Source organism: Hemicordylus capensis, chromosome 6, assembly GCF_027244095.1.
Source record: "Hemicordylus capensis ecotype Gifberg chromosome 6, rHemCap1.1.pri, whole genome shotgun sequence".
Classification (NCBI taxonomy): domain Eukaryota; kingdom Metazoa; phylum Chordata; class Lepidosauria; order Squamata; family Cordylidae; genus Hemicordylus; species Hemicordylus capensis.
The window spans coordinates 25,885,351-25,912,608 of NC_069662.1; the positions used below are offsets into that span (position 1 = coordinate 25,885,351).

Below are 27,258 nucleotides of genomic sequence, written 5' to 3' on the forward strand. Positions count from 1 at the left end.
AAATATCTAAAATGAATATATTATTATTATTTTTACATTTATATCCCACTCTTCCTCCAAGCACCCCAGAGCAGTGTACTACATACTTACGTTTCTCTTTCATAACAACCCTGTGAAGTAAGCTAGGCTGAGAGAGAAGTGACTGGCCCAGAGTCACCCAGCTAGTATCATGGCTGAATGGGGATTTGAACTTGGATCTCCCTGGTCCTAGTCCAGCACTCTAACCACCATGCTTAAACAGGTATATTTTTACAGATGATATACAATGCAATTCCTAAATAGAGTTTCTATTTTTGCTAGAGTTCATTTCATGCCAAAGTCTAACTTCGGAGGAATGCTGGTCTTGTGGTAGCAAACATGACTTGTCCCCTGTGCTAAGCAGGATCTGCCTTGGCTGCATATGAATGGGAAACTAAATCTGAGAGCATTGCAAGATATTCCCCTTAGGGAATAGAGCCACTCTGAGAAGAGCATCTAGGTTCCAAGTTCCCTCCCTGACATCTCCAAGATAGGGTGAGAGAGATCCCTACCTGCAACCTTGGGAGAAGCTGCTGCCAGTCTGTGAGGATGACACTAAGCTAGATGGACCAATGGTCTGACTCGGTATATGGCAGCTTCCTATGTCCCTATGTCTATGTCCATAACTTCTGTTTCAAAGAGTGGAGGAGAAACTAGATGTGAAAAACATCTTTGTTTCAGCAATTCCACAGGGAATCTCCAACTTTTAATTGGTATCTTCCTTCCCCTTAATTATCATATAGTCTATAATTGATTCTACTGCCTGTAAAACCTGCTATGAGATTTGTCTAAGGACTACTTACCCAATGAAGAACTGGCTCTGGGGAAAAAAATGGGGATATACTCTGAAAGATTAAGAGCGAGATCTAGTGACATGAATCTAATAGGTGCTCACAGATACCAGCCTTCTGAAATAGCAGATAGCCTTTTGATAGATGAAAATGGAAGAAAATGTGAATCTCTTTCTAGGGAGATTTCTACTCAGGATGATGATATTACTTGAGGTCCTGCTTCCACCTATGGTATGCAAGGTGCACATTGTCAAATGCATGATAAACAATCCACATTCTCCACCTCATGAGTATCTTCAGTCTGGAGCCCTCATCATTGGTGGCATCACTTCTCAGATTTTCATTTTCTCCAGTTTCATAGAATTCACAGAAAGACCTCCACCTCCACAGCTGAATGAATTTGTGTAAGCAGTTAGATTTTTAAAAAGGTTGGCTGCTTTTCCATGTTTTGTTCCTTTCAGTTTTGGGCACTGGCCAATCAGTGCTAACAACAGTAGCACATAAGCAATGGCTTTATGGATATTTTTGGGGGGAGGCCCTCTGTAGCTTCGGTTTCCGATTTTCTTCTTTCTATCAATTTCTGTGCCACACCAAGATTCTCTTGTCTTAGGGCTTCCTCTCTGAATCTTCACCTGCATTCCCTTTCCTGCTTTAATTTTGCAGTTTTATATATCTAAATACATAATGTCTATTTTAGATAGTTTTATATAGTAAATCTGAAATGGTGACATTCGATATACTTTCTCGGTCCTGGAAATAGCAAATCACTTTTGTCTTCTGTGGGACATAGCATTCCAAAGAATTGTGAACTGATTCTGTTTGTCTCATTCCTTAGGACTACAGATTTAGAGGGATATATCTTTCATTTGTTCTGCTCTTAGCAACATTACTTTTGCTTCTCTTAAATTTCCTAAAGGTCTTCAGGACCCTTGAAGAATTATATGTATCTGTCTTATATTGTTTTGATCACTGGCCTATTAAGCTGTGGAATGTTTACTCAAACTGGAAGCTCAGCTCAGGACCCTTGAAGAATTATATGCAGCTGCCATATACGAATTCAAAGTACTGGTCTTTATAGCTCAAACTGGAACCCCATCTCCACGGTCTGTGGTGGAGGCCTCTATCAGGAGATGCTGGAAATTGATTCTAGAAATATTTATAAGCAAAGCGTATGCTCTGCCTCAAGCTACAACCTGTTCACTTCCACATTTCCCCTCTTGGGGTTATACGTGTTTGAAAACTGGGGATAGAAATTTACTAATAAAGAAGTTGCCTTGTTACTCCATGAAAGTTTTGTTCAGTTCACTATGCCATATGGGATACATTTCTGTAGCATCTTGATTACAACACTCGTGTACCAAACTAGGAAATAGTGAGTTGCTGTTTGTCACTCCTTCACAAGAGGACATGAAAAAAATTACCCCACTTCTCATAATTAGTATCCCTTTCCCCTTTTTATTCTGTTCTGTTGTTGCCTTTTCATTCTTAATGCTTTAATGTGGAAGTTAAGATGTACAATAATTTCATGATGGTAGTTCTCACAGGGGCATATCTTGTGTAACAAAATTAAGAATTATTGCTGGCCTAGGCTCACACCTATTCATTTCCCAGGGCCATTTTTGTGTTTAAAGCACCCATGCTTTCTACATTCTGCTTCCATTGCTTCCCTCCTTGCTTTTGGGTGCATGGCTCCAAAGGGCCACCCTTGGAATGCCATAGCTTCAGAGGTACCTCTCCTACACAGGCACATCACAGAGATAGCTTTCTCTCGCATGGAGAGATTTATAGATGTTTTCTTGCCCTGGCCACCGCTCTCCTGAGATACCTCAGCATAACACAATGAGCAGAACTTGGTAACTTGTGGACACACTGCCTTTTTGCCTGAGCCAGAAGGCTCACAGATTTGGTTTCCCTCCCTGCAACAAAAGGCCTTCTCTTCCTCCCAGAAGAGGACATCAGCACCTTCTTGATCCTTGCTGTTCAACCCAACAGAACAGCCTAGGAGAGGATAGGTAATGGTTATATGCTTGTAACTAACTCTCTCTCTCTCTCTCTCTCTCTCTCTCTCTCTGCCTATTGTCCCCTCCACTCTGTCCACTATGAGGAGTCCCTCTAGGCTAAGATTCTCTGAAGTGTGTATCTGAGTCAATTTGGTGCTATACTTAAGGCTCTAGCCTCTTATAGTCAGAGTCTCTGTCATTGGCTGCCTGGGAAATTACTAGGGGTGTGCATTTTGGAATTTTCTTGTTTAGATTTGTATCCGAATCGAAACATCCCCGTTTTGTTTTGTATCCAAATTTTCTGAATCCGAATCAGCTCTGTTTTGTTTTGTAGCCAAATTTTCCGAATCCGAATCCGAATCGATTTGGATTTTTAAAAAGGGTCCCAGGGCAAAAAGAGTGGGTGGTGGTGGTAGTGTCCAATGGGTGGAAGCTACCACCCAGATTTCAAAGGAATTAGGCAAAAGGCTGATTTTTTTTGGTGATTTTTTTTTTTTAAGTTTACACATCTTTAAGAATTTTCCCATAGGGAATAATGGGGATTCCAGCAAATGTATCACTTCAAATCAAGGGGAAAGGGATGACCCAGAGCAGAGTGTGGTGGGTGGTAGTGCCCAATGGGGGCAAGAAAACTTCCAGAGTTATTTCAAAGGAACAGGGCAAAGGGCTGATCTTTTGTGATTTGTTGAAGTTTACGTGTCTTTAAGATTTCTCCCATGGGGAATAATGGAGGTTTCAGCAGCCCCATAATTCCACTTGGGGGGCACTGGGGTTGCCCAGAGCGAGGGGTTGTGTAGTGCACATAGGTTGCCAACCACCCCCACACCCACAAGCCTGTGGGGTACTGGGTTTCATTGTTTCTGAGGTGTTCATTGTAGATTCTCTGGTAGCATATGAGATTTTCAGTGAAAAACAAGAATCCACTCTCATGTGCTACCAGAGAATCTACACTCAGAACACCATAGAAACAGCAGAACCCAGCACCCCATAGGTTAGCAACCCTTACCCTGGCCAATGTGGGGTCAGTAAAGAGTGGGAAGAAGCAAAAGAGCCAATGGGGAAAAAGGAGGGAATTGTCAGCAGGTCAGCCCATGATTTAGGTCACCGATCAGAAGGCTGGAAGGGTGGGAAATTCAAATAGATCTCAAAGACAAAATGGAGACTGACTCAGAGATCACCACAAAATGGAGGTCCGAAACAACAAAACATTTTGTAGCCGAAACAGGGACATTTTGTTTTGTATTCAAAACTTTTGGATCTGGAAAATGGGTGTTTTTTTTTGTCTACAAAACACCCGAAACAGGCTGTTTTGGGTACAAAACGTTTTGTGTCCGAAACGTTTCACACATCTCTAGAAATTACTAACTACTACTTTATCTTGTAATTCCCCCCCCCCCCCGTAATAAACTCAGCCTCTGTTCTCAAGGAACCTGTTCTGACACCATTGCTCCATTCTGGGTATGCTACTGTCATAGTTGTCTTTACCTGTGGCCAGGTAAATACAAAATGGCTGTGTGCAAATTTGCACCCAATTTAAGTTAATTCCCCAGTTTAAGCCAAAGCATAGATAGTCATGAAGTGTGGTAACAATCACTTTTCAGAGCAAATGTGCTAAAAGGGCTGCAATGCATGCTTTTTCTTCTTGCACAAATATAAAAAGAGTTCCAGATAATTTTTAAAAAAATGTGGGGTGGAGGTGAACATATTTGTGAATTATGCTCCCTCCTTTATTTGGCTTAGCTCTGAATGTACTTGATGCTTCCCTTATGGTTCAGTGTGTTCTTTTATCCTTCTATTTGTAGTTAGAAATGCCACTTTAACTTGTTAACTGAGCAAAGGAACACTTTTAAAATGGTGATTCTCTTATATAAAGCAGGGGGAGATCAACTGTTGCTATCCAGCCTCAGCACAGCATTCCTCCAGAGGCTGTTGTTGGTGACTACTTTGTATATATTTTAGACTGTTACCCCTTTTGCAACCGACCAATGTACTGTAGCCATTGACTTTGCTAGGAGAGAGAATGATCAATAATAAAGGAGAAAGATCCACAACACACTAACAAAGCAATAACAAAGGTTTGCCTACCATTCTGATGATGAATGCAACTTTCACTCTAGTGTACTGCCGAAGAATTACCAACACATCCTGGCTTTGGCATTTGCAATAAAGGAGATCAATGAAAACCCTGAAATCTTACCCAATGTCACTTTGGGTTTCCGCATCTATGACAGCTATTTCACTGCCAAGTGGACCTACCATGCAACACTGCTACTTGCATCCTCATTGGAGAGATTTGTCCCCAATTACTTGTGTGATACCCAGAATAACCTGATTGCAGTCATTGGTGGACTGGATCCCCTCATTTCTCTTCATGTGGCAACCGTCTTGGATATATACAAAATTGCACAGGTAGGATTTGTGTTTGGAATATGGATTTCTAAGAGTAAATGTAAACTTCCTTTGTCCTTCTAGATGAGATGTAATGCTTTGTATACAGAACAGGTGCATTTTAAGTAAGTAGATAGTCTTAAGCACAGAAATTCAGTGTTAATGGTTCAACAACAGTTTAAGTCAATTAAATAATCTGATGAGACCTGAAGAGGTATTTCAGTTTTCCTGAGAAGCTTCTGCACAGGGCATTCATGAGCAGCTATTGATGTGCAAGCATTCTGTGGGACCCACGGTTGATGCCAAGAGATCCTATCCAACTGGCTCTACTCACTTATTGTTGAAACAGGTGTGCATGTTCTTGGTTGGGGTTTTCTTTAACATTGCGATGGGATGTTGAAGCTTACCACATTTCCCGTTTTCATTTTTCCCAAATGTAAGGCCAGATGGGGAATTGTGGGAATGGATGTTTCCAACGGTAGTTCCTCCCTTGGCTATATTCATGATGGAACACATGGTTCCAGTCACCTCTGATTCCCCAACAGATTAAATAGGTGTTTATTAAATGTGGCAATTTCCACAGATTCTGTACACTCCATACATTTGTGGAAAATACATATTTAAATCTCTAACCAAAACTAACATCCTAAATAGCTCAGAAACTCTACGTTAATCTTATTGATATATTCTCAAACACTGCTTTATTGTGTTTTATTGCATTTATTGTACCAGAATGCTTCTTGCAGAGCATCCCTCCAATTTGGACCATATCCTAATTTTACTAAACTGTTGTTTTGAGAAAAGGCATGCTGTGTGAAATGTATGTATGTATGTATTTAATCCATAATCATTTTCTTTATGGAGTGATGAGATATATTTCACTTTCATTTGTGCAATGCCATTCACATGTTCTGAATGCAGGAATGCATGAATATTATATATTTATTTATTGTTAAATTTATATACTGCCTTTCATTAAAACAATCCACTGAAAAACCAAAACAAGACTATAAAAATACACAATTAAATTTTAAGCTAAAATATCATCATCATTATCATCATCATCATCGTCACCATCATTTATTACAGTTAAAGACCAACATAAAGGTACATGTTAAAGAATACAAGTAGATAAAAGTGGAAATAGAAGGTGGTTACATATATGATGATGCATATTAACATTAAAAGAACAAATAATACTGAAAATGTATGAGGGTGGTTACATGTTAAAAAATATGAGTACTAAAAAAGCTAAAAGTACTAAAATACTAAAAATTAAAATGAAGAAAATAATAATGATACTATTCCTATTATGTTTAAAAGTCATAAAATGCAGTACAATGCAATAAAACAATAGGTATGGAGGCATGGGCAAGTGTAAAATCAATCCAGAGTCATCAATAATCAGATTAAGGGGACTCACAGCCTATCATCCTTCGATGGATGCTGATCGCAGCTGCACAGAACTTGGCAACACTATGTGTAATGGTAGGGTTAGAGTCAGAAAGCAAGAGAAAGCTGTAGAATTGTCTCGAACATCACGGGAGAATGAGGGCGACACAAATGTTTCAATCTGTTATGAGCCACAGGGACATAATCGCTCTGCAAGTGGGATCAATCTGTAATGGCATCATTCTGCTGGGGGGAGACCATGGCAGCAAGAAAAAGTAAACACCCTTCTATGATTTGGGACCTCCAAATGAGTGAGATATGCTGCAAGAGAGGCAGTATATCTCAGCTCCTCACTGATATAAAATTTTGAGACACTACTGAGGTCCGTTTGGTGTTCAGTGTCTGTAATGCGCTGCTTAATAGTTGCTTTTGCCTGATCGTAGCCCATGTTGAGCAGGGACAGTGGGGAGAGGCCCAGGGAAGCTAATTTCACCTCTACTGCCTGAGCTCAACTAGAATTATATTCATCATGCAGGGTTAAAGGGGCAAGACCTACTGGGCAAAAGGATAGTCTAAGCCAACAGGAAAGAGTGGCCATCTATATCCTAGCCTCAATTATTGATCTGGCCTGTCTCCAGTCGTAGGGTGGCATTGGAGACACCTCTTGGGAAAGTATTGACCTCCTCTTGTACACATGAATTGAAGGATGGCGGAGGATCTTCTCTGTGCATTTAAGGCCACATGTTCTCCATGGCCTTCTCTAGAGTCACTGGAATGAAAGACTATGCCCAGGTACTTAAAATGAGCCACTTGTTTGATCTTATGCCCCTCAATCCTCCAAGAGTGGATCTTGGGCCTCCTAGCAAAGGCCATGATTTTAGTTTTGTGATGATTGATTTCCAAACAATCTTCCTTACAGTGCAGCATCAGGGCCCTCAATTCTCTTTTGAGGCCAATTGGAGTCCTTGAGATGAGGGCTCCATCATGCACATATATTAGGGTGGCTATATGTCTCCCTGTGAGCTTAGGAGGGTGAAAATTATCCCCACCACATGCTAAGGTCATCTGGGGAGGTCTGTCTCCAATTACCACCTGTTCGTTTGGTGGCAACTCAGAGGCGGACCTTCTCTGTAGCTGCTCCCAGCCTGTGGAATGCACTCCACATGAATGTGGAATGCACTTACTTACCTTCAAGAGAGCAGTGAAAATCCATCTGTTTGGCCTGGCCTTTCAGGGTTTTCAATTAGTTTTAATTGTTTTAATGCTAACCTGGTTTTCAGGGTTTTAATTGTTCTGATAGTATAATTGTTTTTAAAGATGTTTTTTAATTGGTGTTAATATTTATATTTCTGTTTTAATTGTTATTGTTAATGGTTTCTGTTTTTAATTGTAAACCACCCTGCGCCATTTCAGAAGGGCTGTATAAAAATTGAATCAATCAATCAATCAATCAATCAGTATTGCTGAGCTGGTCCACCATTGAGTTGATATAGAAATTGAATAGGAGCAGGGCCAAGATGCACCGTTGCTTGACTCCCTTCTGTGTTAGAACAGCACTTGTGGAGTACTTCTCAGCTTGAGTGAAGTGTTATGGTGCAGAGATCGAATGAGATATAGCAGGCACCGGTTAATGGTGGAGGCCTCCAGCTTCTCCCATAATTTGACACGTGAGATGGAGTCAAATGCTTCCTTTAGATCAATAAAGGCAGCATATAGATAATTCACCCTACAGGAAGATTATTTCCCAATGAGGTGCTGTAGAACAAGGCCTTGATCAATAGTGGAGCGCCCCTCCCTAAAGTCTGCTTGTTCCTCGGCAAGGAGCTTTTCCTATTCCAGCCAACCCCTAAGTTTCCCATAAAGATGTCTTGCATAAAGTTTACTAATGGTATTGAATAGACTGATAGGTCTGTAATTGGCAGGATCATTCCTCTTGCCCTTTTTAAAGTCGGGGACAATAATTGCTACCCCCCTATCCTTGGGGATTTGGCCATTCGGGTCGATGAAGGAAAAGAGCGATGGCAAGATAGGGGCCCACCATTACAGATTGTTTTTAACAGCATCCGCTGGAATGAGGTCCTCACCTGGAGCCCTTCCCGGCTTCAACTGGGCAACAAGACTGTGAATCTCTGAGGCTGACACCGGAACCCATGCCGGAGTGTCCTCAATGGCACTAGGGGAATCTCTGCAGGCGGCAACGGGATCTTTGTATAAGTCATAAAAGTGTTTCTCTAGATCCCTGGATGAATGTGACAGTCCAGATTATTTGTCCCATAGCTGGGAGAAGACTTTGTGAGATGCCAAAACATGGCCGAGTCCCTGGATCTAGCCTGGATTAATCCCGTCCAGGCCTCTTTCATGGCCTCTTTTTTATTGTGGGCCAACAGAAGTTTATATTGCTTTTTCTGCTGAAGCATAGTCTGTGCAGCCCGCAAACCAGAGCTGGATTTGTAGACTTGATAGGTATTAGCAAGGGAGTTTTGGGCATTCACACAGTGCTTGTCAAACCACTGCTGGGAAGGTGGTTGATGCAGGACATGCGGCTCACGGGTCCTAAGAGAGAGGAGCGGCTGTAGTTACCGAACTAGTGCTTTGTATGACTCCAGAGCAGGGTGGCCAGAACCTAAGGGGTATACTCGTGGGTCAAATGGGCCGTAAGCCAGAATTTGGCTTTTTAAAAGCCAAATCTGGCCACCTAGCTTCAGAGGCGTAGAGGTAGGATCATTGTTAAGTAAAGATGAGTTGATAGACTGCAAAAGATCAGAGGCAAGTAGCTCTCGTAGCACTTGATCCAGCCGTGGTGACCATTTTGCATGGCAATATATTCCCTCCGCTGAAGTGTGAAGGAATTGTGATGATTCTCAATGTGTGATTGATGGATGAGTGGTTTTAGAAGTAGCGAGATAGGGAGATGGACACTATCAAATTTAGGAACAACCTCCAATCCCTCCACTACAGGAAGCAGGTTCCCTGATGTAATGAAATAATCAATCAGGCTCATTCCAGTGCTGGCAAGATAAGTAAACTCGGCAGGATGGTCTATTTCAAATAAGCCGTTCAGAATGGAAAGGTCAAGTCTGGTGGCCATTTGGCACAAAACTAAAATATAAAAACATAAATATGACTAAAAAGTTTTAAAATACAAACATAAAATCACCATCCCCATGTTTAGACACTGCTGTGGAAAGTACCTCCAAAAACTTGGATTCAGTGTCTTCCATGGGCTGATGGACAGGGCTGCTGAGATCTGAGGGAGGCATTCCCAAGGCCTGGCAGATATGCTGGAGTTCACAAATAGCTTAATTGGCTCTGTCTTCTTCCTTCACTGAATGTGACTTTTTCAAGGCCTGGAGCCAGGCTGCAGGGAGTTCTGAACTCAAAAAGTACAAGAGATGGGGAAGCAGTCTGGGGTGCTGTGTCTCGTGGTCACATCCCCCACCATCAATGAAGGGTATGGGCAATGCAACTCTCCAAGCAGGCCACTCACTTCAATCTGGAACATCTCAGCATCCTCTTCCAAGGGCAAAGGGCTCGGAGTTCCAAAACCAGTCAAGAGCAAAGGGCCGTGAACTGAATGCTGGAGACACCAGCTTCGGCAAAAGCCACCATGGATGGGTACCCCGCCACGCCCCTTCCCTCTATGCTTGTGGTATAGCACCCAGCAAAGCTGCATTCCCACAGCTATTTCCCCATCCCAACACATTCAAAAATGTGTTGTTTTTAAATGATTGTAGGCCAAATTCATGTATAACAAAGAACCTTCATTGAGGGGGTCAGGCGTTTCCAAGCCTGTACAGGTGAAACTTGGAAAATTAGAATATCGTTCAAAAGTCCATTAATTTCAGTAATGCAAATTAAAAGATGAAACTGATATATGAGACAGACACATTACATGCAAAGCGAGATAAGTCAAGCCTTCATTTGTTATAATTGTGATTATCATGGCATACAGCTCATGAAAACCCCAAATCCACAATCCCAGAAAATTAGAATATTACATGGAACCAAGAAGACAAGGATTGTAGAATAGAACAATATCGGACCTCTGAAAAGTATAAGAATGCATATGTATTCAGTACTTGGTTTGGGCCCCTTTTGCAGCAATTACTGCCTCAATGCGGCGTGGCATGGATGCTATCAGCCTGTGGCACTGATGAGGTATTATGGAAGACCAGGATGCTTCATTAGCGGCCTTCAGCTCTTCTGCATTGTTTGGTCTCATGTCTCTCATCCTTCTCTTGGCAATGCCCCATAGATTCTCTATGGGGTCAGGTCAGGCGAGTTTGCTGGCCAATCAAGCACAGTACACTGTATACTTTTCAGAGGTCCGATATTGTTCTATTCTACAATCCTTGTCTTCTTGGTTCCATGTAATATTCTAATTTTCTGAGATTGTGGATTTGGGGTTTTCATGAGCTGTACGCCATGATCATCACCATTATAACAAATTAAGGCTTGACTTATCTCGCATTGCATGTAGTGCGTCTGTCTCATATATCAGTTTCACCTTTTAATTTGCATTACTGAAATTAATGGACTTTTGCACAATATTCTAATTTTCCAAGTTTCACCTGTATGTCTGAATGCAGGGCAGCCCCTTCAACCTCCATTTCCAAATGGAGAGTGAACTGAGGAAGTGCAGTCTGTGTTCTCTCCAATCGGAGTTGAGGTAGGAAGCTCCTACCGCTTTCTGACTGTCATTGGCTGTGTGGGCTGTCCTTCATGAAAGAAGGAAGCTTGCATAGCCAGTCCCCCACCTCATTGCTTCCTCACTGACTGCAGGCTCCCTGCTTTCCATATTGTCCATTATTTCCATTATTTTGACAGAAGACTGGGGGTGGGGGTGGGGAGCTGAACCATGGGTCCTTGGGTCTTTTCCATGTTATGTGTGAATGTGGCCATAATGTCTTCATTAAAGCATGGGAATTGTAAGCCAAATAATTTTATTCTTGAATTGTCTTGAGTCAGTGCAGTTTTTCTTTCAGACTTGAATACCTGCAAAGTCCTAAGCCAAGCCACTAGGCTTGTTCACATGACCATTAAGTGGGTAGAACAAATGACCAAACTACCTTTGGCAGATGTGCACACTGCTGATTTGGGGTGTTATTTGAATTAAACACTAGGTTGCAGGAGGAGTGAGTGATTTGTGTGGGAGATGAGGGCAGGCTGCAAAGCTGTCACCCTACCCAGGACTTTTACCCACCATATTACCAAGGGAGGAGGAAATGCCATCAGAGCTTTATTTATTTATTTTATATTAATTTATTAAATTTCTATACCTCTGCACTCCAATGGCTCTAGGCAGTTCACAACAGTAAATACAATAAAGGTAAAATAAAACATCCATTAAAACAACCATTTAAAACATTCACAGATTACTAAAAAGATGTGTCTCAAGGGCTCTTTTAAAGGCGGGTAAAGAAGGTGAACCATGAATGGCTATAGGGAGTGCATTCCAGAGCCCAGGAGCAACCACAGAAAAGAACCGCTTCTGAGTTGCCACCAGATGAGCTGGCAGCTTGGGAGACAAACTTTTCTCGATGACCTCTATGAGTGGTGGGGATCATGCAGAAGAAGGCTCTCTCCCAGGTAACACAGTCCTAAGCCATTTAGATCTTGAAAAGAAATTACCAGCACTTGGTATTTTGCCCAGAAACCTATTGGTAGACAATGCAATTGCTTTAAAAGAGGCATAATATGGTCTCTCTGAGAAGTCCTGGAGATTTACCAATATAGCTGCTTCAATTTGGACCAAATGAGGTTTCCAAACCACATGCAAAAGCAACCCCACATAGATCGGATTGCAGAAGTCAAGCCTAGAGGTTACCAGAGAGTACACCACAGTTCTGAAATCATTGTCTTCAAGAAATGGAGACAGCTGTCTTATCAACCAAACTTGATAGAAAGCGCTCCTGGCCATATCCTCCACCTGAGAAACCAGAGTGAGGCCTGATTCCAGAAGCACTCCCAAGCAAGATACCTGTTCCTTCAGGGGGAGTGCAACCCCATGGAGAACAAGATGTATCACTTCCATCAAAGTATGACCCCTTACCATGAGTACCTCCATCTTGCTTGGATTCTGCTTCAATTTATTATCCTTCATCTCATCCAGTCCATTACTCTCTGTAGGCACGAATTTCAGGGAGATATACCATTCTATGACGATGATGTCATGGAGAAATAGATTTGTCTATCATCAGCGTATAGATAACGATCTGCTCCAGATCTCCTGATGATCTCACCCCGTGGTTTCCTGTAGATGTTAAAAAGCATGGGATATAGGATGGAGCCTGAGAGACATCATACATTAGCTCTCGTTTCAGAGGGCATCTCTTAGCTACACCATCTGGAATCTACCGGAGACATAGGAACAGGATCACTGCAGAAGGGGCTACCATTTGCTCCCAAATTTTCCAAGTGATCCAGAAGCATACCATGGTTGAAAGTATCGAAAGAGTCCAGGAGGTCCAAAAGAATCTTCCACCCACTTCCCAGACAATAACTGTCTCCTTTTCTGACCTAGCTATTACCATACACACAACCAAAAGTCAGGAGTATGCACAGCTACCGAAAGTAAACAGCCCTGTGAATAAGCCTACTGTGTTCTTCATTGTCTACTGGTAATATAGGAATGAATGAATTTCATTATTTTATACTTTCATTTTGAGGATCACTGAGAGTGGCTAACTTGATACATAGCATACTGCCTGTGGAATGCTCCTCACTGTAGTTAATGCAAACTCAGAAGGAGCCCCAATACTGTTCTGAAACAGCAGGTGCAAAAATAGCACTACTGCAATAGTGTTAGTTGTGTCACTTGTACAACTGCTCCAGAACAGGTTTGGAGTTCCTTCCAAGTCCACAGCAGCTGCAAGGCAGAGTGCTAGAGATGTGGTAGGCGGCAAGGAGTTCATGAATCATGTTAGGCTGTGTATGCAAAGTGATTTACCATTTGGAAGTGCTACATAAATGTGGTCATTTTTCTCTTTAGCTCACCCACGGTCCTGCTCCAGTGATGAATGATAAAACCCCAGGACTTCCCTTCTATCAAATGTTCCCAAATGAAGAACATCAGTATCGGGGGATTGTCTCTTTACTTCTGCACTTCGGCTGGACATGGATTGGGGTCCTTGTTATGGACAATGACAATGGAGAACAATTCTTGCAGGCTGTGTTTCGATTGTTTTCCCATAGTGGTATTTGCATTGAGTTCATAGAAAGAATTCTACAAATTACATTTCTCGCTGATCTTTTGGACATGATTAAAGATGCGGCAAAGATACATGACAAAGTAATGGAGAGCAAAGCCAATGTGCTAGTGGTCTATGGTGAATCTTATTCTGTGGCATTTTTTAGTTTTGCAACATATTTATCAGAAGTAGTGCTTGCAACAAATGCACCAAAAGGTAAAGTATGGATAGGAACAGTCCAGCTAGCACCTGCTTCATTTGCCTTCCAAAAGACTTGGGATGGAGAAATATTCCATGGAGCACTATCCTTCACAATTCACACCAATGATCTACCAGCATTTCACCAATTTCTTGAGAGCAGAAACCCAACCATCACAACAGGGGATGGTTTTATCCAGGAATTTTGGGAACGACTGTTTAGTTGCATATTCCCAGGTTCAGTTTTGGATGAGGTGGAGGGGAATCTTTGCACAGGAGGAGAGAAGCTGGAGAGCCTTCCTGGGTCAATTTTTGAAATGAGCATGACTGGCCACAGTTATAATATCTACAATGCTGCCTATACTGTGGCCCATGCTTTACATGCCTTGTTCCAGTCTAGACATCAACACAGAGTAAAGATGAAGGGAGAATTCAAGCTTCAGAATGAACAGTTCTGGCAGGTAATCAACCAACTGATGTAGGAGCATACCGTGTAAACGGGCGTCACTATGGGCCACAATCTGCCTAATAGTGTCTCTAGATATTCTTCCTATACTCCCCATACCCTGTTCTTCTCTCTTCTCACTCGCTAAAAATGAGAGAATTGATCATATTTCAAGTGGCATTGTGTGTTTTCCTCGTGGTTTTCTTTCAGCATACAATATATACAGTATTGAATCTGTTAAAATTTGCCTAGAATCCATTCCCTCTTGCCTTCTCTTTTTCTGATATTCTGCATCATTCCTTCCCCTCCACCATTCAGTTGTGCTTCCTTTACTATTAAAGAAAAGGTTCTCATCATTGAAGGTTAACTGGGGCTTCTTTGTGGTTTTTTGTTTTGTTTTGTTTTTGCTTCGCTCCTGCTTGTGCATTTGTGCTCCAGGAATCTGGCATCTTAGGTTCATTTATCTAAACCATTTTTTCCTCTTCTTATGTTATTTTTACAAAAAGGTTGAACAATATCAGATAAAATATTTTAATAAGCAGAAGAATTTAAAGGTTAGAGGCACAGCATACAGGCGGAGAATAATTAAATCCCCCAAGAAACTCTTTTTCACATGGAAGCAGCTTATCTTTGGCCCATTATAAACACCTTTGCTTCCCTTGCCCCCATCTTTTTATATGTATCCAAATTCTCATATACATGGACAAGTATGTGCTAACGTTGCTTTTAAAGAAAACAAAATCTGCTGAGCATTTTTATATTTATTAGCCGTCCAAATTTCCATTTTAAGATACAATCATGTTTTCATTCATATTACAACAGCTATCAACAGGTCTTATTAGTCAATATCCTAACTAAAGTAGTGCAAGTGCTATGCAAGATGTTTTGGTAATACTGATGAGTTCAAATAACCGGTATTCATTTGTGTATGGTAAAGCTGATGAGCTCACTTACAGACAAGTACTCTATGCTCTCCTACAGAGAAGTACTGGGGTCATGCAGCCATTAGGGACATATTATTGGATGGCACAGAAGACTTCTAGGGGACAGAGAGGTAATCAAAACTTATCTCCCATGCAAGCAGAAAGATCATCCTGGAGAGAATCTATGTAGTCGCTAAGAGTCGACACCGACTTGGTGGTACTTAATCAATTAATCAGCAAGCAGTAAGGATGAAGCAGAAACTACATTGATTCTTTAGCCAACAGCACTGTGTCACTTTTTTTAAAAAAAAGTTATTATACTAATACTGGTAAAGAGCTCTCACCCCTTCCTCAAGTTACCGTGTGATTATACATATTAAATTTACTATTAACATCCATTTGAAAACTAGACATTCTGATAAGAATTAATCTATGGACTCTCCTTTCACTATAATTTTTATTGACAAAGATCATCTGAATTTGGTTCAAATCAGTTAGGTGGTCCACAGGTTAGCCCACCTGTACCTCAAATGTTCACATGTCCACCATCCTGCATCATCATGAATGACATCATTACAAACTAAGCCATCGAGGTGTCCCTATGTGTCCCTACAGTTGTAGCAAATTGGATTCAAATTGGTTAGGTGGTTCACAAGTTAGCCCATGTGTGCCTCAAACATTCACGCATCCACCAAATTGAATTGAGGCGGATGATATCATCACAAGCTGCATTGTTCAGGTATCCCTATGTGCCCCTATGTCTTCCTATAACTGTACCCAATTTGGTTCATATTGGCCCAGACATTCCAGAGTTAAAAGGGACACACACACACACACACACACACACACACACACACACACACACACAGAGTTGGGTGATCTCATGAGCTTACTTTTGTTAAGGAAAAGAGACTAAAAAATTAAGAACAGAGAGGAGTTCATGGACTGAAGAAGGATTATTGGATGTTTAAAGCATGATTCCTGTGTTTTATATTTTTAATATAAATATGTTATTATTATTTACAATATTACTTAGAATACACCCACTCAAACAATAGTTATACATCCAGACTAATGCAGTTGGTCCAGGATGCGGCGGCCAGGTTGGTCTCTGGGTCATCTTGGAAAGACCATATTACTCCTGTGTTTAAAGGTTGCTGATACATTTCCAGGCAAAATACAAGCAGCTGGTTATTACATATAAAGCCCTAAACCACTCAGGTCCTGGGTATTTAAGAGAATGTTTTCTTCACCCTGAGCCCCACCACCTGTTAGGATCATCTGGAGAGGTTCATCTGTGGTTGCCACCAACCCATTTGGTGGCTACTTGGGAACGGGCCTTCTCTGTTATGGCCCCTGTATTTGGAAATGTGCTCATTGTTGAGAAAGTGTCTCCCCATCTCTGAAAACCTTTAAAAGGTCACTGTAGAAATATTTATTAACCCAGGCTTTTAATTAGATGTATAGCATTAATATTTGTAATGTTGGGTTTTAAATGATTTAAATGTTTAAATGATTTTGTTTAATAGATTTAATGTTTTTAATGAATTTAATTGTAAACCACCAGAGATGCAAGTTTTGGGTGGAATAGAAATATTTAAATAAAATAAATAAATAAATAAATAAATAATGCTGCACAAATGTAACAAATAAAGAGGGACACATGGAAGAAGGCCACGTGTCTAAGTGGAGGCTCAAAATAGCACAGTCACCTTGGTCTGCTTGTGGCAGTGTTGTGTAAATAAAAATTAGAACTGCATCTATCCAAGGCAGATGTTTGTGAGATGTGGCATTGGTGACATTCACTTATATCTTGCCTTTTCCTTTTCCATCTAGATCCATCACTTTCTGAAAGGTGTCTCATTTAACAACAGTGCAGGCGAAGAGGTTTCCTTTGACCAGAATGGGGATATAGTAGCTGGATTGGATGTGATCAACTGGGTTATTTTCTCAAACCATTCTTTTCAAACAGTGAAAGTTGGGAGGATGGATCCCCAGGCCCCTCCAGACCAAGCGTTCACCATCAATGAGGGTGTCATAACATGGCATAGATTCTTCAATCAGGTAGGATGCCATGGTCATTACTTAAGTCTTTCCATTTTTAATGAACATCAAATATCAATTGATGATATTTCTGAACAGCAATAACAATGGGACCAATTATCTTATCCTACTGAATTTTTTAAAATCATCCAGATTTATGGGATAAGTTCCTATGCCCTTGTTGATACATTTTTACTGAATGTGGTACACAATACATCCAAAAGTACGGCCATTCAGTATTTCTTATATTTCTGTTCTTAAAAATATTTGATGTTCAAAACACTTACTGCTTAAGATAGCTATAGCTATCTCAGACTGGCACAAGCTCCACAAAGCCAGACTGATGCCTTAAGAGACACGCCACGTGATCAGTAGCAATGTGCATATGTCACAAATTGTTCTCACTTACAGCTTTTCCTCCATGCACTCACATAGACATGAAGAGGTCATCTTTGCTGGTTCCAAACATGCATCCTTCCCCATTTTGAGCTGGGATTCAAAGAACTCGGAATACTGTGGATGCATGGAGGACAAATTAACTTTGGGGAGAAATGGGTCAATTTGTTGGTTTTCTGACTATTTAACTTGCTACACCTGTGGCAATTTTTATTAGATCACTTTGAAAATAGGCACATTTGTAGAACACATCTAGCAGATCATGCATGGCAATTTTCAAATTATTAGCTCAAGAAATGGCCAGTGAACACTCTGATCAGGGTCGTGTTACATGGTTGGAGAATCCTGTGATTTCCCCATTGCCATGGACGGACCACCATCTGGTTAAGTTTGAACTCACCATCACTTCCTGCCTTCGCAAGGGCAAGGGGCCTATTAGTATGGTCCACCCGAGAAGGTTATTGGATCCAATAGGATTTCAAGAAGCCTTGGAGGGATTTAGTGTTGGCTCTGCCTGTGATCCTCTTAATCCCCTTGAGGAGAATTGGAACAGCAAACTCACTGGGGCAGTAGACATGATTGTTCCGAAGCGTACTCTCCGACCCACTTCAAAACTGACACATTGGTATATGGAAAAACTATGGGGGCTGAAGCAGCGAGGTAGATGACTGGAGCGCAAGTGGAGAAAGACTCGGCTTGAATCTGACAGATTGCAACACAGAGCTCAATTGAAGACCTGTGTTCAGGCCATACGTGCAGTAAAGAAGTGATACTTTTCTGTCCGTATTGCATCCTCCAGTTGACATCCGGTGGAGTTGTGCAGGGTTGTGAGAAGGCTAGTATGTGCCCCTCCTCCCTTGAATCAGAATCCGGAACCACCAATTACCTGCTGTGATGTGTTTAACGAATTCTTTGTGGAAAAAATCTCTCGTATTCGGGCTGACTTAGACTCCATCTCCACAATTACTTCAGTGTCTGATGTGGAGGTGTCCAGCGACTCCTCTTGTTGATTAGGTTGGATCAGTTCCAGTTTGTGGCTCCTGAGGATGTGGACAAGTTGATTGGAGTGTTGAGGCCTACCACATGTTTTCTTGACCCCTGCCTGACATGGCTTATATTATCTGGAAGGGGGGTTGTTGCAGAAGGCCTGGTAGAGATTATAAATGCGTCTGAGGGAAGGTAGGATGCCTCCTTGTCTTAAGGAGGCAATTATTAGATCGCTTCTGAAGAAGCCTACCTTGGATTCCTCAGACCTGAGCAACTACAGGCCTGTCTCCAGCCTTCCGTGGCTGGGGAAGGTAACTGAGAGTCTCCCCCTTAATGAAAGAGTGCCCTTCAACATTGCTTTCAAGGTTTCATACTACTATCTATGTTATGTGAGCTAGCTGAGATGTTTACCATTTCTTTTGTCTTTGTGCTGGGATAAATGAAAAGCCCGATATTTTTAGTGGTGTATCTATGAGTATTTTATTTCTCTTTGCTGATATATTTTTAATATAATGGAATTATCTATTCTCTCTTACGTTTCTTTCCCCATGTGCTTGGTTTTTTTCCTATTTTCCTCTCCTTTTGAGGTCTCCTTTCTTTTTTTGTGGTTCTTTTTCTTGAGATGTGTGATTTACTTAGGGTTTCATATACAGGTTTTAACTTTGAGTATAATTAAATAATATACCTTATTAATTGTATTTCAATGTATTCCCTGTGTTAATTGTTACTTTTCTCTCTCTCTTAAACATTGAGATATAGGGAACTCTATACTCAGGAACTGAGACTTTTTATGATATACCCGAATGTTCTAATGACTTAAGGAATTGTCACATATCTTTATGGAGGAAACGATAATTTATGTGACTAATTTAGGGTTTCATTTATAGGTTTTAACTCATATAATTATACTGATATAATTAAATATTATACCTCATTGATTGGCCTTTCAATTAGGGGGTTCTGCATAAGGTTTAAAACTGACAATAACCTAATCAGGAATTGGGATGTTGTATGATAAACCCAATAGTTTTAATGACTTGAGGAACTGCCACATATTTTTGTCCTTTGTTTCTTTATGTTTCTTTCTTTCCTTCTTATGGAAGAAATGAGATATATTAAGAACAGGGGAATTCGGAAGCAGTGGACCTTTAGAAATAACGTTTAGAAATATGTGGCTGTAATACTGATAATATTTTTAAACTTAAGGAATAAGATTATTTGCTCTATTTTATTATATGACATTATAGTTTTAAAAAAATTACGTATCAAGATGTTTTATTTGGAAAGTTCATTGTCTGATTTCTTGGTACTCTTAAGTCTTGGTTTGAGCATATTTGAACAACTAATTGAAGTTAGCTTTAGCTTCTAATTGAAATCTAATTTCAACTTTTCAGAAATATATAGCTTTATCGTTCCCATCCCCCCCCCAAGTATCTTTCTTTATTTTCATTTCCCCCTATGGGCTTTTATTGGTTGTTATGAAAACTTTATAATGGTTGAATGAACTGCTTGATGTGATGCAAATAATTAGAAGGAAATTGAGAAGGATTAAATGTATGTATGGGGAGAGATCTTGGTGTCATAGCTTGATAGTCTATTCTCCCAGTGGTTGGTTATAGAGACCAGTTCTGGCTGAAGTTAGTCTACCTCTTCATGAAAAAATATCTTTCCATTTATCTCTCCAGTTTTTTGCTTGTTAAATGAAGAGGAGTACCACTGAAGGTTTTACTGATTTTAGGCACTTACTTTATTATGATGTTTTGTATACCTGTATGGGACAAGATGGGAATTTTGATTACAAAATATTGGTGGATCTGTGGTTTTGTATTTACAATACATACACTTTTTCTTTATGGCAGAACTAGTGTATTTACATTCTCATTTTCTTCTCCATTGAATATTCATGTTCTGAATCATTCCATTGAGTCCAGGGGGAGTGCTCTGTGTGAGGTTTAAGGTTCTTTTATCTCTCTGATGATTAGATTTAGCTTTTGAGACATACCCCCTTTTTCTTACAGATTATCTTTACTCATTTAAGTACACTTAAATATTATTACTGTGTGTTTCCCCCCCTTGCTTTCTTTGCTGTGGATAAGTCATTGCTCTTATTCATGTATGACTATGTCAGTCTCAGAGAAGTAACCTATTCTATTTCTATCTATATGTATATTTCTCCTGGGTGTGCCATGGAATGTGTGTCCTGGCAGCCCAGCTAATTGGCTGGCCGGCAGAGGCGCCTGATTGGTGGGTGCACCCAGGAGAATTGGCTGGCAGCGGGCCAGGCTGCAGCAGGTCTGGCCCCGCGACAGTGGTTGCGGGCCTGGCCTGGCCACGGAGGCAAGGCAGCAGCGGGTCCGGCCACGGCAGCAGCACTCGGCCCGCCCACATACTGGGGCAGAAGGTGGGGGTGGGGGGAGAGGTAGCCGGCCCCAAAGAGACCGGCCCCAGAGACTGGCAAGCGGTGGCAGTGGGCCTGGCGGGCTGCAGAGGCAGCACTTGGTGTGGCAGGCCCAGCAGCAGGCCAGGCCATGGAGGCGGCTCTCGGCCAGGTGGTGGCAGGACTGGCCGCCAAGGCCAGGCACCCATGGGAGGCTGGGGTGGGAGGGAACCGGGTGTCAGGACTTTCCTGTTCCCTGCCCGAGAAGAGGAGCGGTGTTGGGGCCTTTTTTGGCCGCCTGCCACCTGGAAGTAGAGTAAAAAAATATGCAGGGGGAGGATAGAGTGGGGGAGGGGAGAGGGCAAGAGAGAGTGGGGCAGGGGAGGGCAAGAGGGAATGGGGCAGGGGAGGGGGGAGGGCAAGAGGGAGGGGAGGGCAAGAGAGCATGGGGGAGGGGAGGGTAAGAGTGGGGGAGGGCAAGAGAGAGTGGGACAGGGGCAGCAGGAGGACAAGAGGGTGTGGGGGAGGGGGAGGGCAAGAGGGAGTGGGTCAGGGGAGGGCAAGAGGGAGGGGAAGGGCAAGAGAGCATGGGGAGGGGGAGGGTAAGAGTGGGGGGAGGGCAAAAGAGAGTGGGGCAGGAAGGAAGGCAAGAGAGAGTGGGACAGGAGGGAGAGGGGAAGGGCATGAGAGAGGAGCAGGGGGAGAGGAGGGAGGGCAGGAGAGAGTGGGGCAGGAAGGTGAGAGGGAGGGTAAGAGAGAGGGGTGGGAGGGGGAGGGAGGGCAAGAGAGAGTGGGGTGGGAGGAAGGGGGCAAGAGTGTGGGGCAGAAGGGAGGGAGGGGATGGAGAGTGGGGCAGGAGGGAGGGGGGAACAGCCGGCCCCAAAGAACACACAGATGCGCTGTGCAGGTTGGCTAGTTACTAATAAAAGCAAAAATTCTTCTTTTTTAAAAAAATGAGAGGGTGGTGGCCTCCCAGCTCCAGACAGGCTTGGAGGAAAATGGCTATCTTGACCGATTTCAAACTGGCATTTGGGCTGGCTATTTATTTATTTATTACTTTATTTATTGTTACCCCACCTTTCATTAAGAAAATCGCAAGGCGGCTCACAATAAAATTTAAAAACACGATTATAAAAAAAGACACATTAAAAAATTGAGCTAAAAAGTATAAAAACAAATCTGATTAAAAATAATAAATTAAACACAAGCATTAAAAAAAAAATACAAGAAGCAGCAGTGGAGACAATCATATTAAAGCCCGGGTAAAAAGCCACAATTTAACATGCTTTCTAAAAACTGTGATGGAGACTGAGGAGCGGATACCCACCGGGAGAGCATTCCAGAGAGTTTGGAGGCAGCAACAGAGAAGGCCCTGTCTCAAGTGCATGACAACCTAGCCTCCCTCATTGTTGGCACCCGCAGCAGATGACCCCTCAGATGACCTCTATGGGGTGGAGACTGGCTTGGTCGACCTCATGGATGATCTCCAATTGGAAATGGAAAAAGGAAGTGTGACTCTGTTGTTCCTTTTGGACCTCTCAGCGGCTATCAATACTATCAACCATAGTATCCCTCTGCCACGTCTGAGGGGGTTGGGAGTTTGAAGAACTGCTTTGCAGTGGTTCTGCTCCTACCTCTCAGGCAGGTTCCAGATGGTGTCCCTTGGAGACTGTTGTTCTTCAAAATCTGAACTTTTGAATGGTGTGCTTCAGGACTCCATATAGTCTCCGATGTTGTTTAACATCTACATGAAACCGCTGGGAGAGATCATCAGGAGATTTGGTGTAGGGTGCTATCAGGATGCTGATGACACCCAAATCTGTTTCTCCATGTCAGCATCATCAGGAGAGTGTATAACCTCCCCAAATGCCTGCTTGGAGTTGGTAATGGGCTGGATGAGGAATAACAAACTGAGACTGAATCCAGACAAGACGGAGGTACTCATTTTACGAGGTCAGTACTCGAGAGACGATTTTGATCTGCCTCTTCTGGATGGGGTAGCACTTCCCCAGAAGGAACAGGTACACAGTCTAGGGGTGCTTCTGGACCCAAGCCTCTCCCTGGTCTCCCAGGTTGAGGTGGTGGCCAGAAGTGCCTTTGATCAGCTTCAGCTGATACACCAGCTGCATCTGTTTCTTGAGATGAATGACCTCAAAACACTGGTACATCTGCTGGTAACCTCCTTATTGGATTACTTAAATGCACTCTGTGTGGGGCTGCCCTTGTATGTAGTCCGGAAACTACAGTTGGTCCAGAATGCAGCAGCCATGTGGGTCATTTCGGAGAGACCATATAACTCCTGTATTGAAGGAGCAACCCTGGCTGCTGATATGTTTCAAGCTAAATACAAGGGGTTTGTTATAACTGATAAAGCCCTATACAGCTTGGGCCCTGGGTATTTGAGAGGACATCTTCTTTGTCATGAACCCCACCAAGATCATCTGGAGAGGTCTGTCTGCATTTGCCACCGGCTCGTCTGGTGGCTACTGAGGGACAGGCCTTCTTTACTGCTGCCCTGAGGCTTTGGAATGCCCTACCTAGTGAAATAAGAGCCTCCCCATCTCTGACAGCTTTTAAAAATTCTTTAAAGACATATCTGTTCAGCCAGGCTTTTAATTCATATTGTTTTAATGGTTTAAATGCTGTTTTAAAATATTGTTTTAAAATTTTTAAATTGATGTAATGTTTTAACTTTTTGTTTTTGTTTTAACTAATGTTTTACTTTCTGTTTTCATTGTGTGTGTTTTTTTGTCAATCACTCAGAGATTTACGTTTGGGGAAGTATAAAAATAAGTTAAATAAAATCAATGAATAAATAAATAAATAATGATCATCAATAAAATGTTGAGCCTTGTAGTGGTAGAACCTCTTTTCTTTTTGATTTTTACTTGCTTTAAGGCCATTCACAGTCTGGAACTATGAGGTTGCCAAGAACTATGAGGGTGGCAAGTATCATGCACATTATTTCCAAATGGTTGACATCCACCCTCCTTTTGCAGTCAAATGACAACTGAGACAAGAAGAGCATTGAAATCAGCCCTCGTGAATGGCCCCACACACATAATCCCAGCATTTCCACTATTAAAATGCTGGCATAGGAGCAAGCCAAGGAATATTGGTTGCCATATTATTTGGTAAAATATAAAGATGCTGCAGAATATGAAGGCTTCCAAGTTCTTTATTCTCATGATTCTAATTGTCCTCTTTGATTCATGAATTAGACACGGCCTCTTTCCCTATGTAGTGAGAGTTGCCACCCTGGTTCCAGGAAGAAAATGAGGGAGGGGGAACCATTTTGTTGCTATGATTGCATTTCTTGTCCAGAAGGGAAGATTTCAAACCAGAAGGGTAAGTAATATACATTTGTGGAATTTATTCTCAGAGAAGATCTCTTGATACCCACATTATTATCCTTTCAGATCCCTGTCCACAGGAGGAAAAGTCATAGAGAATATGACGATCTTGATTCATCTTGAAAGCAGGTTGCTAGTTACATTGATCATAATACTCATTTTACTGACTTTCCACGAAGAGAGTTGGGGCACCACTTTGTGATGGTTTTGCTCCTTTGTCAGAGGGTACTTTTTTTCCCTGTAAGGTAGTCCCCAGGTAGCTATGTGATGAAAACTTTACTTTGGCAGTCAGATTGTTTCTGAATCTTATCCAAATATCAGGGTTTGTCCTACAAACCTTCAGTCCTTGTTATTTTTAAGATCTTTATACAGACAAGTCTGCCCAATATTTATGAGTTTATAGGAACTTCCTTTTTGTTTCAACATTCATAAGAAGCAGATTGGTAAACATGAAGAAATGTTAAAACACTATGTTCTTTTTGGCACTAGAGAGCAAAGACACCCCACCACATACTGCTGTAATACTGTAATGACTCTTTATGTTCACAGATGCTTAGACCAAAATTTGTTCATTTTGTGTCCAGCCAGTGTGAAATGCTGAACACAGGTCTGGTGTTTAGTGTTCCATGTCTGGTCCAGAGACTGAACATACAAGACCTTTTCTAGATTTTTAATAGACAAAGTGCTCACAGTTCTCAATAGCTCTACAAACAATTTGGGGGCAAATGGCACCACAAAGATACTACAAATACACCACATAAATCCTGTTTGGGGGTAAAAATACTGGACTGAGGGGTGAGACAAGATGCCAGAGTTAGGTGAGACAAGATAGTTTAATGATGATTCCATACTGGAAGAATAGAGGCCATAGATGCCAACTTAACTTCATGCCCAATTGAAGAACTACATATATCTTCATGAAAGCACTCTTCCATTTCAACACACACATCACTTCCTCCAGATTCCAATTTCCTGTCTTCATGTTACTTTCTTAGATTCTCAAAAGGTGGGATGGTCCCTTTAGTCCTCAAATTCTGATGCAGAAGTCTTCTCTGCAAATACCTTTCTAAGCCACTCTGCCCTGCGGGAGAATGTGGGATGCAGCCAGCCCACCTATTTTTCTGTCTGACTTGCTTGAGAGATCAATTTCTTTCTCTTTAGAAATAACTTCCTCTTTCCAGGGGGAAACATGTTTCTGTTCTCATGGGAAAAGATTTACATCTCCCTCCCCAAAAATTCTAACCTAATCCTCAAGGTAGGGATGTGCATGAATTGATTTTTGGATTTCGATTTGAGGTTGAATTGAATCAGCCAGATTCAATTAGAACTGAAATCTGCAAACTTGAATTTGATCAGATTCAATGTGAGTTAGATTCAATATGATTTAGATCAATTTGGCCCACTTCTAAAGGTCCACACAATGCATAATCCACTTGGGGAATTCTCCGCCACAAGATGTGGTGACAGCCAACAACCTGGATGGCTTTAAGAGGGGGTTGGATAACTTCATGGAGGAGAGGTCTATCAATTCAACAATAAGACTTATTTGTCATGAATGAATGAATGAATGAATGACAGGGATTTAAATTTCATCCTTGGTCACCTTGTGAGTAAAAGCAGAGTTCATCTGGAAGACATGGAAAACTGAAAAGAAACCAGAGACCTTTACATTGCAAAGAATGTTCATTGTGTGAAGAATCTTTTAACATCACCCACTCACTAGTTATATATTAGAGGATGAGGACTGAATGGTTGCCCTGATTTAGGTGGAGAATATTTTACTAGCAGCTGGTAGATCTGACATGTTATTGAGAGTGAACCATATCTTCTTTTCTCCCCCCCCCCCCCACAGACATGAATGACTGTGATAAATGCACAGATGAAAATTATCCAAACAGAAAGCAGGATTTATGTATTCCAAAGGATATAAGCTTCTTATCTTATGGAGAACCTTTGGGGCTCACATTAGTCAGTTCCACCTTTTCCTTTTCTTTCATTACAGTTCTGGTGCTAGGAACATTTATGAAGCACCATAACACTCCCATTGTCAAAGCCAACAACAGGAACCTCACCTACACTCTCCTGGTCTCCCTCCTGCTCTGCTTCCTTTGCGCTTTGCTATTCATCGGCCATCCTGAGAAGGTGGCATGCCTTATTCGACAAACTGCTTTTGGCATCATCTTCTCAGTAGCTCTTTCTTGTGTGCTGGCAAAAACCATCACGGTGGTCCTGGCATTTATGGCCACCAGGCCAGGATCCAGAATGAGGAAATGGGTGGGGAAAGGACTGGCCAACTCTATTGTTATTTTCTGTTCCTTTATTCAAGCAGGCATTTGTGCTGTTTGGCTGGCAACCTCTCCCCCTTACCCAGATGTTGACAAGCATTCAGTGGATGACAAAATTGTACTGGAATGTAATGAGGGCTCTGCAATTTTCCTTTACTTTGTCTTGGCCTATATGGGCTTCTTGGCTCTTTTTAGTTTCACTGTAGCTTTTCTTGCCAGGAAGCTGCCTGACAGTTTCAATGAAGCCAAGTTCATAACATTCAGCATGTTGGTGTTTTGTAGCGTGTGGTTATCCTTCATTCCAACCTACCTGAGCACCAAAGGAAAATACATGGTCGCTGTAGAAATCTTTTCTATCTTAGCCTCCAGTGCTGCGTTGCTGGGTTGTATCTTTTTCCCTAAATGTTACATTATAGTGTTGAAGCCTCAACTGAACAACAGGGAACAGCTAATAAGAAGAAAGGGTTTGTGA

The 27,258-nt window shown here is 41.8% G+C and overlaps 1 protein-coding gene across 1 annotated transcript; it reads left to right on the forward strand.

The window, feature by feature from the left end:
• Positions 1 to 1,067: 1,067 nt before the first annotated feature.
• LOC128330979 (vomeronasal type-2 receptor 26-like) lies at positions 1,068 to 27,258 on the forward strand. The gene is made up of 6 exons (XM_053264348.1): positions 1,068 to 1,213; positions 4,927 to 5,218; positions 13,581 to 14,438; positions 17,182 to 17,409; positions 24,370 to 24,496; positions 26,354 to 27,258. The coding sequence occupies exons 1-6, from the start codon at positions 1,068 to 1,070 to the stop codon at positions 27,256 to 27,258; spliced, it is 2,556 nt and encodes an 851-aa protein (XP_053120323.1).